This window comes from Lycorma delicatula, chromosome 5, assembly GCF_047948215.1.
Source record: "Lycorma delicatula isolate Av1 chromosome 5, ASM4794821v1, whole genome shotgun sequence".
Lineage (NCBI taxonomy): Eukaryota > Metazoa > Arthropoda > Insecta > Hemiptera > Fulgoridae > Lycorma > Lycorma delicatula.
Window position 1 is genome coordinate 150,746,550 of NC_134459.1, and position 18,057 is coordinate 150,764,606.

The 18,057-nt window shown below is 29.1% G+C and overlaps 1 protein-coding gene across 3 annotated transcripts in view; it reads left to right on the top strand.

The window, feature by feature from the left end:
• The first annotated feature begins 355 nt into the window (after nucleotides 1-355).
• LOC142325492 (uncharacterized) overlaps nucleotides 356-18,057 on the top strand; it is a 54,816-nt gene continuing 37,114 nt past the window's right edge. The window contains exons 1-2 of one of the 3 annotated variants that reach the window (XM_075367320.1): nucleotides 356-457; nucleotides 14,867-15,161. In XM_075367320.1, coding sequence (XP_075223435.1) covers nucleotides 14,871-15,161 — 291 coding nt within the window. In that variant the 5' untranslated portion in view covers nucleotides 356-457; nucleotides 14,867-14,870. Of the gene's footprint in view, nucleotides 458-3,934; nucleotides 4,009-5,184; nucleotides 5,260-14,866; nucleotides 15,162-18,057 lie in introns of those variants that run through there. The other 2 variants (XM_075367322.1, XM_075367321.1) reach the window with 2 other exon arrangements.

Here is an 18,057-nt window from a genome sequence, read left to right on the forward strand (position 1 = left end):
ATAATGATAAAATTTATTTTCAATTTTATTATAGAAAGAAAATAGTTATCCGTTATATAATTACCTATTATAATTTGTGTTGGATGGCATCGACTTCAAATATAGTTATTTGTTGTAAATACCTTTACCTTAGTTAATATATAAAAAAATGTAATTATTTGTAACTTTTTAGTACTATTATTTTTTAAGTAGGTTTTTATTTATTTATTTTAATTATTTTATTATTTGTTTAATTATTAGTGGTATAATTAAATCACGTAGTCTATTCAACTATCATGTAACTAGGCTGAAAGGTAAATTACGTTGATGAAAATTATGTTTGGTAACCTGATGTCTTGGCGGGTTCCTGTGTTAACGGATTTTCTTGGTTAGTTATTTCTATGCTTTGTGGAAGTTATTGATTGCAAATTTTATTAAAATTAAAAGAAATAAATAAAGTAAAAGAATTGATAACATAGTAAGTATACTTTTATATTTTCAAAAAGAATTTGTTCATAATCTTAATAATTGTAATTTTTTGTTGACCATTATCTGTTTACTTGTGGGAGTTTGAAAATATTGGTAGGTTAAATTTTCGAAAAGTTTCACAGATTCACCTGGAAGAAACCTTTTTTTTATTAATAATTTCATTGTTCAGTAAAGAGAGATTTATCTTAAATGTTATAGAGACGAGATGTAAATGAACAAAAAGAAATCACAATTTCATCTTTCTATAACCATTGTAGCATAGAAATAAAAAGTGACGCCAACGTCGATTTAAATTTAAGTAATGTTATGTATCCAAACAATTTTATTTTGTTAGCATTATTAAGTTATATTATTGATTGATTATTTTTATTGATTGTATAACATATTGAGGCAACACAAATTTGTAGAATTAAATTAATAATGTACTTAAAGTAGTCATTAATCTCTTATGTTTAAATTCACCCAATGTAAAATTTTTCCTCAACTGAAAAAAAACAAACAGTGTAACAGAAACAATAACCTTTTGTTATTTTCAAAAATCAGTGCTTCACTTCTGGGCTTTTCCCTGATGCTTTGAAATATACACAAGTGCCAATTTATTAGAAGGGTCTTCTTACTGATCCAGGCCTCTATTGGCTTGTCAGCCTAGTTCCTGGTTGTACAGTGTGATCCAAGGTCTAATAACCAGTAGGTTATTAGTCATTTCCCTTGACAAAAACCAAATTGATTTGGTTTATACTTAAAAGTATTAGACTGTGTTGTAAAATCTCAACTATTGGTGCTTTTGTAACAAAACTTTATGGAGTATGTGACCTTAGCAAGGCATTTGATGTAGTTTATTTTAGCCTTATTTTAATGAAGTTCTGTTGTATCAATAGTAATTCATTGAAAGTCTCCCTGTCACTTCTAACCAACAGAAGGTTGGATGTCTGTGGGGATGGAACTCTAATGTTAAAAATACTGTTCTAAAGCAGTTACTATTGCGTCTGTTTCACCATCATGTTACTGAAAATAAATTTTCATGTGTTCAACCATTACAGTTATAAGGAGATCAAGCCCATGAATTCGCAAAGCCAATACAATCGAAATACAAAGAAATTTAAATATTAAAACAGTCATATTAATTGTAATCAGAAATAACTTCCAGGAAAGGATTACGGTCTCCTTATTTTCAAATGTGTTAAACTCCCTCTTACAAAAAGTAATACTTGTCATTTTGTAACTCACAATATATGAACAGCAATACAGCAGTGTAATCACAAGAAATGAAGTTGCTACTAAACAACTTCCTCACTGGCTGTAACTAAACAACTATCGTGATATTTGATTACCTAAATAGGATGTACTTATTTAGATAAGATTGTATTTATCAGTCAACAGCTCCATCATTCTGACTGAATATAACTATCGCTTAACTAATAAAGATAAACTATAGTTTTAATAATAATAAAAACAAAATCCTGTGATGGGCATCTTCTGGAAAAGTACCCATAATGTTTGGATTGAGACTAGTGCAAAATTACCGAGTGAGACTAGACATCTAGATTTCTTTCTTAATCCCATTCTAACCTGGAAGTCTCTTGTGAAATATCTATGTATTAGTCACACCATGTCTATATATCAGATTCTATTTTTTATTGAGAGTGTTGTGTTTGATCATGCCTAATCCCTTAAAGTACTGCTTATATTTCAACCTATTCCAGTGGCATATAATTTATGGAGCACATATTTCAGACATTCTTCCCTTGTTAATACAAAAAAGTGATAGAATTATGCTAAAAAAAATTCTATATAAAGAATAATTGTAGATTTCTATTTGGATATCTTAAATATTGGCCATTGTTTGTTCTTTATGTGAAGGTGAATTCAGTTATATTTTCAGTAATGTAAAACACATATGCTTGATACAACGTACAGGGTTGGTCTTGATTTGTCAAAATTTCAGTTGGAAATCGCTAAAATTAGTTGGTTTTCTGTTAGTATGGCTTTACTTAAACTATGTGAGATTTTCAAGAACAACCTGGTTGTGCTTTTAAAAACAAATTGAGGACTACAATCATTCTCTCCAGTATTTTTCTCCCGAGATTTACTATACTCCATTTCTGAAACAAATTGGATTTCAAGAGGATGAAGTTGTGTTGACCAAGTTTGGGCCACAACATACATTGAGGTTGGATTTCATATAAGACTAAAGCAATCTCCACTGACCTTTCTTATTCATATAATGTATTTGTAGGAAGAGCCTGTTGATCAAGCTGGTGCTTGATCGACCAGCTCAGCTATACCTAGTAGCGTCACATAAATTTTCAGATTAAGTAACATGTTGAGATATACAGTTATTTGTTTTTATTTTTTAATTGTAGCAGTTGCACAATTTATGTAATAGACCCTAGGGCTCAGTTCTCTCCCCATTGCTTTTTAATTTGTTTATTCATATAACTTATCGCTGATGCTGTCAAGGAAGTTTATTTAAGCTAATGATATTTTTCTGGCCTATCAAAACACTATGTACTCTTGAAGTAATAGAAAAAATACTTTCTCATGATACAGATTCTCCAAGATCTTCCAAGTTCAATGGAAGATCTGTTTAAACTGCTACAATTCATTTTAGTTATATTATAAAACCCTATTTTTGCAACCAAATGTTTGGTTGCTGCTAGGCTAGACAGATTGCTTTTTTCAAAAAATCAGTGAGAAGACTGTAGCTAAGGTATGTGCAATAAATAACAAATTGCATTTTGGGGCTGTGAAACTAATAATGAATAATACTATTATTCTTAATACTTGTCCTAATAATGGGCATTAAAACAATAACTTTGTGAGCTTTCGTGAGGATTAAGTGATTGATTTTGATTCCCAAGATCCTTGAAGGGTTAAAAGATCGCCAAGTTGAACTTAATTCTTCTTGATAAGTATTAACGTAATACGTGTTTGTTTTATTTATTTGGATAATCATCTTTGTGTCAGATAAGGAATAATTATGTTAGAACATATGCGGTTGATAGTCTTATATCAAACAATTATATATATATATATATAAAACTGTTTAAACACTTAATGTCTTCCCCGCTTTTAAATTTCACAAACATTTTTGTAGTGCGCACTGCTTCATCAGTGAACAATTTTCTAATTTTGTAAATGAGCGTTTATTTTTTATGTATGTGATCTGCATAATTAGATTTTGTTTTCCATATTTATATGCATAAAAGTACTTGTTCTTGAAATTGCTTTTTAAATGAACTGTTAGTCATGCCTATGCAAAATTTATCTTACTTAACAGAACCGCATTTTATTTTATGTATACCTGCCTTGTTATGAATGTTATTTGTTTCAGCTTTAAAATTATTTATCACTGTATTTAATTTTTTATTTCATGGTATGGGCTTGTACTGTACTGTGTCATTTTGTATTGTTTCAATATAGTGATTTTTTCATTTGGGTTTTTTGTTTAAATGTGATTTTTTTGTTAATCATGGGTTTTTTTTTCCTTATAGCCATTATATTGTTTAAATATTTTAAAATTCTGTGAATTGTAACCCTGTAAGTTGAAATTTTTTGGTGTTGTAGATGTATGGATTTATTATTTATGGTTGTTATGGGTTTTCTATAGATTCTTTAGTTTATTTTTATTCTTTTTTATACTTAAATCTAGAAAAAGTATGATGTTTTCTGTTTCTAGTGTATATGTAACATTTTTATGCAATCCATTTAATTTTTTTGAATTATATTGTATTCATAACCGATTTGTTTATTGTGTATTACTAAAACATAAACCGTGTATTGTTTAAATAATTTTACTAATGTTTTATATTGTTAATTACTTTATCATCCATGTTTTGAATAAATACTTCAACCATTATGCTACTTAATGGTGAACCTGGACGGAGACTTTTCTTTTGTGTAGTAATTATTAAAAGAATCATAATTTTGATTTAAATTGTAAAAGAAAAATTGTTTGTTTAATAAGTAATTCATGCATTTTATTTTTTTAGTTTCTTTAACTAAAATGCCATCTTTTATTATAGATTTTTTAGTTTAGTTTTCTTTTAATGGTACGGTTAGAAATTTTGTATCAAGATGCATTTATGTAATTGACTAAAGGTCTTATAGGAAAAGTATCTTTATAAGTCTGAAAATGCTGCAGAAAATGGATTGTTATTTATATATTCTTTATTTTCTTGGTTTAATTCTTTACACCTATTTAGCATCATCCTAAGTTCATTGAATTTATTTGCAGGGTCATATTTAACTTTGTTATAATTATGACTATTTCGAAATGTATCAATTTTATTATTGCATTCAAATTTTTTTTGTGGTGACTGGAACATTTATTTGTCTGTATAATAATGGAATTAGTTTCTACATGTTTGTTTTGAATTATTGAATTTTATGTTAAGTTTATTATTATCATCATCATTATCTTTTTGTTTTCTATTATTAATATTAATTTTTAAATTTTGTTTGCTTTGTTATTATGAAATAAATTCTTTTCATTTGGAAAAATATATAAATTATCTATATTTGTTCAATTTTTATATATATATATTCGTATAATAATTATGATTTAATCCTAATTTTAAAATATAATTATCATTTTTATTTAATGATATATTGATTAAATGCAAATAAGATTTGCCAAAATCATGTTTTATACATTGATATGGTTTGCTTTACAAAAATCGTTTGTTATCTATAGATAGACTTAACAGTTCAAAATGTTAATGTCCATAATATTTCAATATTTGTAAATGAATATTTTCTCCAATCACTTTAAAACTGCCGCCAAGCCAGGTAAGTTGTGTAGACAAGTGCAGTTACCGCTTCCAGATTTTATTTTATTAGTCTATTTAAATTACTTATAATTAATTTTAGCATGTTTATTTTTATTATTTCTATAATACAGTTTACTTAGTTACAGTTAATTCAGTTTGTGAATTTTTAAAAGGAAAAAATCGGATGTGGATACCACATGACTTCTTTGTATGCTCATTAAATTACATATACACATTTTTTTTAAATGAAAAATTCATAAAAGTTTATTTCGTTGAAACTTCTGATACTTTTTCATAATTTTTTTTTTACTTTTAAGGCTGCAAAGGACCACTTTAGTCAGAATAATTCAAGTCTTTTTTGCCGATCTTTTGGTCTTTAAGTTCTTAGCTTTTACTTACTACCAATATTTAGTCGTTCTTAATGATCTTACTTTAAAGTTGGAATTCGAATCTTCAATAACAAATTTTAATTTTTCGGATTTATTAAGTAAATCTTCGTATTTAATTCTTGCATGTCTTCTTTAATTTCTTTGATCCATAATGGCGGATTTTTTAAAGACCAAAATCGATCAATAATTCTCTTAGTAATGCTATCCTGCGGTAATCTTAACAAGTGTGCACTGAAATAAATTCGCTTCTTTTTCATAGTATCGATTAAGGATTCCAAGTTTTCGTACAGACATTTATTAGGTAAAATCTGTATTGATTTTCCTGTTTATATTTTTTGTTTATGCAGGTTCTAAAAATCCTGCGTTCAACTATAAGCAAAGGTTCAGTCCTATTTTTCTGATTTAATCTAAATCAGAAAAATAGGACTGAGTCTCGCTCGCTTAAGTAATTACTGGTTTAACCACAATTTTGTAATGTCTAATTTTAGTGTTAATCGAGAGCGATTTTTTGTTGTAAGTATTTTTGTTTACTTGTAGCACTTTAAATAATTTATTAAGTCTTTCAGTCCAATTTTGTTTTTCGTTACAATTACAAGTAATGATCTCTCCAAATTATTAAAATTTTTCTACAAGTTTTACTTTGTCTCCATTAATATTCACAGAATTAATAACTAAAGGGTCTATAGCCATCATTTTAGTCTTTTCGTGAGACATTTTAAGTCCAATTTTATTCGCTAGTTCTTCTATACTTGTTATTTGTATTCTGGCTTCTGCGATACTATTTGTTAATAAAGCTAAGTCGTCGGCAAATCCTAGGCAATTTAAATTTAAATTATCTCTTTTCTATCCTATGTGAATATTTTTTGGATTAATTTTAAACCATTCGCACATCAGATATTCTAGTGTACAATTAAATAATAAAGGCGAAAGTCCGTCGCCTAGTCTCAGTCCGGATTTTATGTAAAAAGGTTCGGAAAATTCGCCACGAAACTTCACTTTAGATTTTGTATTTCTCAATGTTAAACCGATCATATTTACCAATTTAGGATTCAATCCGAGTTTTCTTAGAATTTTTAACATCGAAGGCCTATGTTTGCAATCGTATGCTTTTTTGAAATCAATAAAAGAAATAATCATCTGTTTTTGCTTTCTATTATAAATATCTATAAGTAATTTTAAAGTAATAATTTGATCTGGACAACTGCGCCAAGGCCGAAAACCACCTTGGTAATCGCCTAGCTCGCTTTTTACTTGGTCCTTAATTCTATTGTATATAATTCTAGATAAAATTTTATACATATAATCCAATAACGAAATTCCACGATAATTGTCCGGATTTGTCTTGTCTCCTTTTTTGTCAAAAGGATGTATAATAGCTGTCGTCCAATGTTCTGGAAGTTTTTCGGATTCCCAAATTTTAATCAGAGAATTACGCAAAGATTTCTTAACTGATTCTCCTGCATTTTTCCAAATTTCTGCAACTGTTTGTGCTCTTCTCCGCTTGCTTTATTATTTTTTTTTTAAGTTAAATTTTTTCATTTATATATATATATATATATATTTGTTTCTTTATACAATTATTATTTATCATAGGTTAATAATTATTAATAAATCAATATATTTAAATGAAAAAAAAAGGAGATGAAGTCAGATTCGAACCGACGTGTTTTTGCCTTGTAAGATCCAAATATTTCATTAATTAAAATTTTATTTGGCTATAACTCTGGAACCAATGAAAATAAATATCACCTATGATATATCGTTGAAACGCTCTCAATGAGGGCTTATTACTGCAGTTAAGAAAAAGTCCAAAATCCAACTTTTTTAGACACTTTTGGTTCAGTCGATTGCAGTCAAAAGGAAAGGTGCGTAACTAGATGTTACAACAATCCTAAATCCAAATTTCAACATCCTTCAGCTAATAGTTTTGAAGTTATGCAAGATACATACGTACAGACTTCACACCAAAACTAGTCAAAATAGATTCAGGGATGGTCAAAATTTGTTTTTTTATGCATCATCTAAGTAGATGTGCCACTATTGCTACTGTGTAGTATTATTTGTAAATTTTAAAACAAACTAATTTGTATCAAAATAAGTTGAAGAGGTCTATCTCTAAAAAGGATGCATACATGAAAATCATGTTTTTAAAAAACATGGTGTTAAGATTTGTAATGCTTTTAATTCATAATTACTGAATATTTGTTTTCTAGGCCCAAATGAGAACTTTGAAATTTACACATTTTTTAAATCATATATTGAAATTTACTTATTTTGATATAAAAAACTGCTGAAGAAAATTTATTTTCATAAACCTTTTTTAGAGAAATGAACTTCTACCATGTTTTTATACACAGATGTTGTTTCTACATAGATGGCTACTTATATAGCACTCAACAATATTCGTTAACACAAAAAATAAGTACAGTATATATTATTATTAAGAAATATTTATGTTTATTCAGTATAAAATCAAATCATCAAAATATATATACATATACATTAAAAAAAAATTATCCTTGGTTGATAGACTGAAAAATGAAACAAATTTTCCTATAAAAAAAAGCAAAAACAGTAATTTAGCCTCTAACAATATAATCAATATTAAAATTATCTATACAATAATTTCATAATTTTCTACCACAGCTTCAACCACAGGACATTCACGTGAACCTTGAAACACTTGTTCAAACCAACTAATAGCTTGTGGTTCTAAAACCTTAACTTCTTATAATACTTGCAACTTATAAACTTCTTATATTAGTCTCTTTTGATGCATTAATTTGAACTCTATCTTTCTCAGGTAACTGTTTGGGAATATCCATGACGATATATTTTTTCCTGAAGAATGTGAAATGCATAAATGTTCCACTATAAGTTATCACTGCGGCCAGTCCACCTGTGGGTGGAAAAGTCAACCTTGTGTATGACTGTACTTTAAAGACATAGTTCTTCGCTGAAGGTTTTTTTTTATTATGTTCTTAAATCTTTTTGACCATTTCTGTAATATTGGTGCACAATTTTTGACAACAAAGCACTTAGGGTTTTTCATGCAGCAGCAAGCAGTTTTACGTACTTGTCTAAGTTGTGAATTTTCTCTTCCTTTTTTTCTTTGAATCACAAAAACCAAAATTGCAGTCACATCGGCAAAAAGAGTGCCTTCTAACAAACATATATGGGATTACTGTCACATTGAACTTCATTGACAACCAACTACAAAAGGATGTGACCAAAAAAATTTTATTTTGTCCCCCTGCTCCATAAGAAAAGAGATGAATTTCTTTAAAAGAATCGCTGAATCTATCATTTACTGTGTTAAATAAAAATGGTAACACATGGTGTCAGAGTTTTTCTTTGTTTCAGTTTCCAAAAAGTAGTATAAGTTACTGCTATCATCATTATGGCAATGTAAATTAAATAAGTACACCCACATCAGCCGTTTATCAAATTGTGACATCTCATTAGTTTTAGGTAAAGGTAATTTTTGGGCACAGTCAAACTCTAGCACAAATATCTGACTGTTATTCTCTTTACACTCTCCTATCAGGTCTTCCTTTTTTTTTGTAGGCATAATACTTTCTTAAATGTATTTCATATTGGACTTTACAAGTATCATTTGGGTTACTTAACAATTTAACTCTTGATTAGTTTTTTCTTTATAAAATTCTTTAAACATTTGGTACAACTTTTTAGGATACATATAGAATTTTCAAGATATCTCTCTCTTACTTGATTTATTTCTTGAGTAACGAGACTCTGTATTAGGAATAAGTGTTAAGTGCTCTTTAGCTAGATCCCAAACATTATTATCTATTGAACAAGATCTATTTTGACGGGTTCTGTGTTTCTCTCCAAATGATTCATTATTTAGGATTTCTGCTGGATAATTTGTAACCTTTTCTCTGAAACTTGATAGAGACTATGTAAAACATTTTGACAGATAATTGCTTCTGAACCACTCATTTTTACACTGTACTTCCAAATATTTTCCCTTTTGCGTTTAGCACCTACATGATAAGTGAAAGAAGATTTACAGCGCATTAATCCAGCTAGTAGAACATCTTGCTGTTCTTTACAACCCTCACAGAAAAACTGATTGTACAGGATCTATTAGTTTTCAACATTTATTCTTTTACAGCATATTTCTTTACAACTGTCCAAAAGTACCTTAAATGGTGTGCCAGAATTTTTCTTATCAGAATAAGAAGTTCCTCACCTTAATATCTTTGTGTCGTCTTCGTGTTTTTTCGTAGACTAATTTTTACAGTTTTTTTTTTTTCACTAATACCTACAATATCATTTTCATCTGATTCACCACTCATTTTTGAAAGAAACAATATCAAAATAAAAGCACAGTGAACTCCAACAATAAATATAAGTATAACCTCATAACCTACTACCTATAAGTAAACAGCATGTGGCACTGCTTACTTGATTTCATCATCCTAAAGTGAAATAAAAAGAAAATGGAATGAAACTTTACAGACAAACAAAAATTACGGTGAGAATTTAAGTTGGTGTTCAGAATTTAAACTTATTTTTTTACGCATCAACTACATCTTGTAGTACTCTAGCATCTTGTAAGTGAATAAAAAAAAAAACATTAATTTTTTCAAATAAATTAATTCACAATAAAATATTTGATGAATGGGTAAATTATGATTGAAGAAAAAGATTGCAAATCATGGTGCAAGTAGTGGCAGTTATTCTAATTAGAACATGGAATTTAAACAATTTATCTGATAACAAGTTTAAATGAAGTTACTAGCTTGCAAATTCTGTCATTGATTATGGTTTATGCAGTTTGTTCTTATCTGTAGTTTATTTGTCATTTTTAATTTGTTACTGTATATGTTTTGTTTAGATATTTTATATTTATAAAAAATGTGATGTCTTTTTAAAATAATGTTCGATCAATAACACATCAACATAAAATTTGGAACTGAAAAGGGACTAGGTGTTCTACATAGTATTCTATATGCTTAATCTGAATATGTTTAAGGGTTTTTTTGTTTCTAATAAGATATTTATATTATATCATCGAATTGATTAATTATCATATTACAAAAAATAAAAAAATAGATATACTATAATATATATATTATATATAATAACATATTTATTTTAATATTATAACTTCTCCCTATAATATAATATTTTATTATATGTTAAAGTTTAATTAATAGATATGCTAATTAAAAAATTTGTTATATAACTATTACTTATTCTAGGTTATTTAAAGAAGGATATATTAAGATAAAATCTTTATTTATATGCAAACTGGTTTTTGTAAAAATAATCAAAATAAATTATTTAATTAAATGCATCAGTAATATAATTATAATTTAAAAAAAAATTAATTTAAATAAAATAATTATTTGATAATGGGTTGATTTAAATATAACATCAATCAAATTAAATAATATTTGATTTATAATAAAAAAATTTTTGTAATTTAATCAACCTTAGAAAAATAATTATATAATAATATTTCTATTTAAAAATATATAATTATTAAAAAAAAATCTCATGGTCTAAATTTTATTTATAAAAATAATTACAAATGTTTTTTTTGTTTAATTATCTATTTCTTAAGAATAAATTTATTGTTATATACTCTAACTATTTTCTTACTTATTTTAATTAGTTGAGCTTATTAGTTCCTTTTTATAGTTATTGTTTAATTTCCGGTTGTGGGTTTTTACTATATTGAACCGTTTTGTTTTTTTTTTGCATTAAATTGGCATTTAAAGTTAGGGGTAGCTTCATTTGTCACTTAGGGAGGAAGACCTTTTTAAAATAATTATTATTTAAGTTTAGGAATTTTCTAAAGTTAATTTTTTAATTGAAGTTATATTTTTTAGAATTAAAAAATGTTGTCCCTGCATTTGCGGTTATACATCAGGTTCAAGTTAATTTTTTTTAGAAATTAGTTTTATTATATTTTTTATATTTTGTATTATAAGTTGTAACAAAGTAGATGTACTGGAAAGTGTATCTAGATCCGGATTTTGGTTTTTATTTATTTACAATAAGTATTTTTAACTGTTCAATTCAGTTAGGTCTGATAGTTTTTTTTTTTAGAAAAAAATTTTGTGTCTTTTTTTTAAATTTAGTTAATTGTACTGTAAATGATAAGTAAATTTTAATTTAGAATAATAATTTTTTTAGTACCTTTTGTATCAGGGTTAAATAACTTTTTTAATTTATTTATTTTTCCTGAATAATGAAGATTTACTTTAAACTGTATTTTATTGTTGAACAATTACTTATAAGTTTTGGTTCGTTTTGAAATGAAATTCGTTTTTTTATCTAGTTATCTGGTAATTTGGTTAATCAAGAATTTCTTTTTGCTTATTTATTTATATTTTTCATTTTGAAATGTTAAATTAAGTTCATAAGTTACAACCCCTTAAATTTATTTGTTCCATCATTCGTGGAACAAACAATACAATTAAGTTAGTATGTCTACTTACATCTGATTTATATTGCAATGCATGTTGTAAACCTATATTTGATACATTGCAGTGAAATAGTGTCATTTAATGTCAAATCAGACATGTCAGTGAGTCAAGTAATAAGTAATTCAACATGATGAAATTTTCTTCAGTATGAGTTCAGTTCTTGGTATAACTTGCTGTGTTCTTTATTTGTGGTAGTGGTTTTATCATAGAGACATATTATAAATATTGTTTCATAAGTGATGCCATAAATTTAGGGAAAGATTTTTATGACAGAACAACTTTGGTATTATTTTATTGAAGATCAACCTGTTAAGTTTTGTGTGTGTTTTACAATATATTTTATTGCACTCCTTGGTGAAACAATTTTAATTAAGTATTTTTAAAAACTTAATTATTTTTATAATTAAGTGTTTCTGTAATATTTCAGTTTACTTTCATTCATTAAAACATTTTGAATTTTACAATGAATAAAAATCGGGCTTATAAAAATTCTCCAAATACTTTTTGTTAGTTTGCGGAGAATTCACGAAAAGTCAATGAAAACCAATATCGAATCTGCTGAAAACTGCTTACAAACATTATTTTAACTGTCCATTGGAAGACCAAGATAAATCCTGGGCTCCATCAAGTGCTATGTTAAACTAACCCTACGGTTAAAAGGAAAAAAGTATTTGCCTTTTGGTATACCTATGATTTAGCGAGATCCTACTAACTATTATGATGATTGCTGTTTCAATTCAAACAATAAAAACAGTATTGCATACCCAAATGTTCGTTCAGCTATGAGACCAGTACTTCGTGGTGTTGATTTATCGATTCAGATTGTTTCAACTTCGTGGAAAGAAATGTCTGATTTCCCACAAGCCTCAACCGATGAATCCTCACCTTCAATAGATATTAATTACATTTCAGAAGAATTAAATACTGAAAATCCCATCACACAAGCAGAACTTAGCGAATTAATTCGTGACTTGTATTTGTCGAAATGGCATGCAGAACTCCTAGGTTCATGTGTTAAAGAATGGAATTTATTAAACAAGGATACTAAAATTTCAGAAACAATTTATATAGAAATAGGAATTAAATTTTTCTGAAATACTTCAGAAGAGATTGTATAATTTGTTCCTGCCTTGATGTTAGGGACTAATGTCTGAACTGGACATTGAATATGTTATTCATGATTGTCGTTTATGTATATACTAATCAAAAAGAAGTTTAAGACTGTGAGTGTTGTTGCATAATTAGAATAAATTTTCTTCTATAATAGTAGCACATACTGTAAGAATAAAAGAAACATATGAAAGTATGTCAAAAATTTTAAAAGCTATTAAGTGTGATGAATACTCATGGCGAATCACTGTTGACCTGAAAGCGATAGGGCTTCTTCTCAGCCTCCAGAGTGGCTTTACAAAGTATATGTGTTTCTTGTGTTTGTGAGATAGTTGGGCTACAGATAAACACTATGCAGTTAAAGACTAGTCAAAAAGAAATCACTTTACCCTAGTAAAGGAAAATGTTGTCAATATTCCCCTTGTCGAAGCAGGTCGTATTACTTTACCACCTCTACACTTAAAATTAGGCCTGATAAAGAATTTTGTAAAAATATGGACAGCTTTAAATATTTACCTGAGATTTTTTCACAATTAAGTGAAGCCAAGTAAAAAAAGAGAATATTCATCTAGCCACAAATAAGAAAATTAATTCATGAAAATATATTTTACAGTAAATTGAATCCTAAAGAACTAGTAGCATAGAAGTCATTCAAAGATGTTGTTACTGGTTTTTTTAGAAGCAAAAAGGCTGAAAACCATGATTAGCTAATAAATGAACTCTTAATGAACTACAAAAATTTAGGCTGCAGAATGTCATTGAAAATTCATTTTTTACATTCTCATTTGGACTTTTTCCCTTTAAACTTGGGTGACAGCGACAAACAAGAAGAAAGGTTCCACCAAGATATATTGCAGATGGAACAATGTTATCAAGGCAGGTAGGATGAATCTATGTTGAGTTACTACTGCGATGATGAAGAGAGAAGGCTTCACTGAACACAAAAGAAAAATAAGAAAAAAGAAATCAAGATGACTAATTTCTAAAGAATTAAAGATAATTACATTAAGATAAACGTAAATGTCTACAGAATAAAGATATGAATTCTAATTGTAATTATTATTATCTTTGTATTTTATTATTTAAGAAGTTTCTCAATATTTTAAAGGGTCGTAACAAAAACATCTGAAGATGATGAAGAAAAACTGATTTCATTTTAAGGTCAGCATAAAAAATATATTCACCTTTTATTTCAGTTCCAAATTATTACTTTTTTTGTTGACTTGTGTAATTATTGACTTATTAAATCTTATTCTTCTAATTTTGCCTAAATTATTACTATTATCTGGTCATATTTTTTCCCATGAAATCTCAAAAGTTGCTTTGCCTTAGTGCAAAATATCTTAAAGATTCTCTTCTAAAGAAATGATTTATTCATACAGTGAATTTTTATTTAAAAGACAGTTCTGATTTTTAAACCATATTTTATTGTTGTTATTTATATTACCTTTGTTAAAGTAATTGTTATTGCAGCAATTTTTTTTTTTTAGTTATATTTTACAATTGGGTTTGATATATATAGTAAAATTCTATGTATGTGTATATTTTATGGCATGGAATGAAACAGTAAGATTGTTTGCTGTTTAGTTATGTTATTTATTCTCAGTTTTCATAAATAAAAGAAATTTATCACAGTTTTTTGTATTTTAATTTTTGATTTTAGGAACATGAGTGGAGATAATTGTTTTGTTCTATTACAAAAAACAAAAGAACTTACCTTGCTGGAAAAGCTGAAAAAAGGTTCAATACAAAGTGACACTAGCAGACCACCTGCAATTAATAACTCAATGATGTCTTCTAGAATTGGCAATGAAACTCATAATGATGGAACATCACTTTTTAAAGTTCCTCTGTCTCCTGCACAATGGAGTTTTCACAACATCAGCAACCCAGTTTTGTTAAAAAAATGTGACTATTATAGAAAGCATTTGAATTGGGCGCATGAAAAACTTAATGTGGTAAGGCTAATTTTAGAGAGAAAAAACATTTATTGTACTTCAAATAAAAGTATATTTTATTCAGTTTCATCTTATCTCATTTTTAATTAGAGATTTTATTTTTAGTGTTTAAAATATATTTAATATTCAGATATTTAATGTTGAATTCTAGTGAATTTAGGTGCATTGAAGGTGATCCCTGTGTCTGAAAAGATAATAATGTTTGATCAATAATTAAAGATTTATTAAAGCATATTTTTCTAATTTGGAATTATGGGTCCTTTTTTGTTTATAGATGAAGCTAAACTGTAATAATTCTAATTGTGCTTGATGAATTTAAAATTCATCAAGTTGGTTTTAAATATTAAAATCATGTAATGGATTATGATTCTAGACTCAAAAAGGTTTTGTTTAATTTAAACAAAACCTTTTTGTAATGGCTTTTTTATAATGGCTGTTCAGCCATTATATGCAGAAATAGTAAGTTATTATTTTACATAAAAGCTCACTGATTAACCCTTTATATTTAGCTGGTTGTGATGGGGTGGTTGTATCAAATTAATCTCCTAGAAATGAATTGCAATAATCTGTTATTAGAAGTACATTTCCTTATGTTTAGAATATGTCAAAGTAGAGAGATTTATAACTATTATGTTGTGTAACCTCAATGTTTTTCATTCTAAAATGAAAAAAATTACATTATTTAAAAAAAGCTGACAATACAGTTGTAGGATTTTCCCATCATGCAGCTTTTTTCTGATGCACAACTTACACACAACATAATTTAAAATATTTATTATTTTATTCAATACAATTTTTTTTTTTGATAATTTAATTCAATAATTCTAACTAAAGCGCGTGCACATATTTCATTCGCACAGGTGTGACAGCACTAGCAGCCACCTTAAATAAATTTGTATGCTTTAATTACTATTCATTTATGTAATTCTACCGCTTACCTGTGGTGACTACAGCATCTGTACATCAGTGTTACTCTAACACTCCTTGTGGTGAGAGGGTTACTAATGATGAAGTATACCCACTTAGCCATTGATTTATTTAGAGCAGCTTTTGGGGTGGGGGTCCGATTTTGCAAAATCTTTACTGGAAATACTTTGTTTTAATTTTTACCAATTGTGCCTAAGAAAAATAAGACCTTAATTAGGCGAAATTTCGACATGGAGATAAGTGTGGAAGTACCTCTTACCCATTAAAACTGGTTCATATAGTATTCCACCTCTCCATGCCGCTGCTCTGCCCATGGGCTGACCAGAGGGATAGGCCTTGCTGTCAATCATTCTATTGTCTCTTGGTCCCAGGATCGATCAATTTACCTATTTCGTGTGGTTAAACTAATTCCTTACCATGCGAGAAACGTGGAAGTCCGGTTCCTCCTTGGCGATGGTCTCCCAGTCTTCGCCTGTCCATCCCTCCTGCCAGCTGCCTGGCGCTCTTGCCAAAAGAGCACTGGTTATTATGCCGGTGACCACCAATACGGCAGGCTTGGAAACTGTTCGAACACGGAAGCGACTCTCAAGGTAGTGATGCATTGCACCTGCACGAGCCGCTTTCGGTTTCAGCAGGACAGAATACACCACGGACATCAATAATCGCCGTCTGCTGGCCTTCGGTTCGTCGACATTTGCCATGAGCAGGCTGAGAGCGGTTATAGCTGTCACAGCTTTGTCGGCAGCTCCGAAATTGCTCAGCGAAGCTGAGTTTTCGGTCAGCCATCATACCGAGGTATTTTGTGGCCAGCTTGGTCTCTACAATCTTGTCCCCAACCCATTGGGGGGGGGGGGGGGGGATGTTGAAATGTTTCTTTGTTAGAACCATGATCTCTGTTTTGCTGAGGGCTAGACACTCCTGTTAAAGCCCATCAGGACTAGGAAGGGGGGTGGTATAGTGACCAGAAGCCTCATAAGGTGGGTGTCTTCCCCTATGGGGTTGGGATGAGGGCGAGAGACAACCCTTGGTCGTCCAGCCAGGCACTGACTGTGCATGGCCCAGCTGAGCCTCAGTTGGGCGCATTCCATGTTGTGGTTTGTGACAAGTAGTGCAACATGGTCAGCGTACCCAACCAAGGCCGATTCTTCAGGCATCTCCAGCCTCAGGAAACCATCATGGTGTTCCAAAGGTTGGGCCAAAAATTGAACCCTGTGCTCCTGGTGTGATTGCGGTCCTACACCAGCCTGCCACCGTCTCATAGATGAGACCACGATTCCGCAGGTAAGCATTCACCATTCTGAGGAAGTATCAAGCCACATGGAACAACTATTCCAGGGCCTGAATCATATTGATCCACCGTGCAGAATTGAACATGTTTTTCACATCCAACGTAACAAGAAGGACCACAAGGTGCAAAAAATGATTGTGGTCTTCTGCTCGCCGCCCTGCCTCAACAATCTCTTGGACTGCATCTAGGGTCGACCAACCCTACCAGAAACCATACTGGCTGGGTGATAAGTTACCTGCCTGATTCATTGCTGCAACCAGTATTTTCTTTAACAGCTTCTCCAATACCTTCCTAAAGACTATGTTATTTTTTTGTTATTACTCAAAGACTAAAAGTTGAGTCAGAAACCAGATATACAAGCACGTCTAAAATATGCTCTGCATGTTTCCTACTCAGGAAGCTGAAGTTGGCTGTAGATACAGCTTCACTCATCTCAGTTTTGTCTTTGTCCATTCCTTGTTTTCTTTTGATATTTTTCATAGGGAAATAAAGGATTAAATATTCAAATTATAAAAAATGTTATAAATTGTCATTTTAAAATACTCTAATTGTCTTCTATTTACTAGTATGATATTGATGTCAAGTGTAACCTGGATAAATTGAAATTTACTAAGTCTATATGATGACAATATAACATCACATTTTAAAAACTAATATTCTTGTCTTAACAAAAAGGAGCAT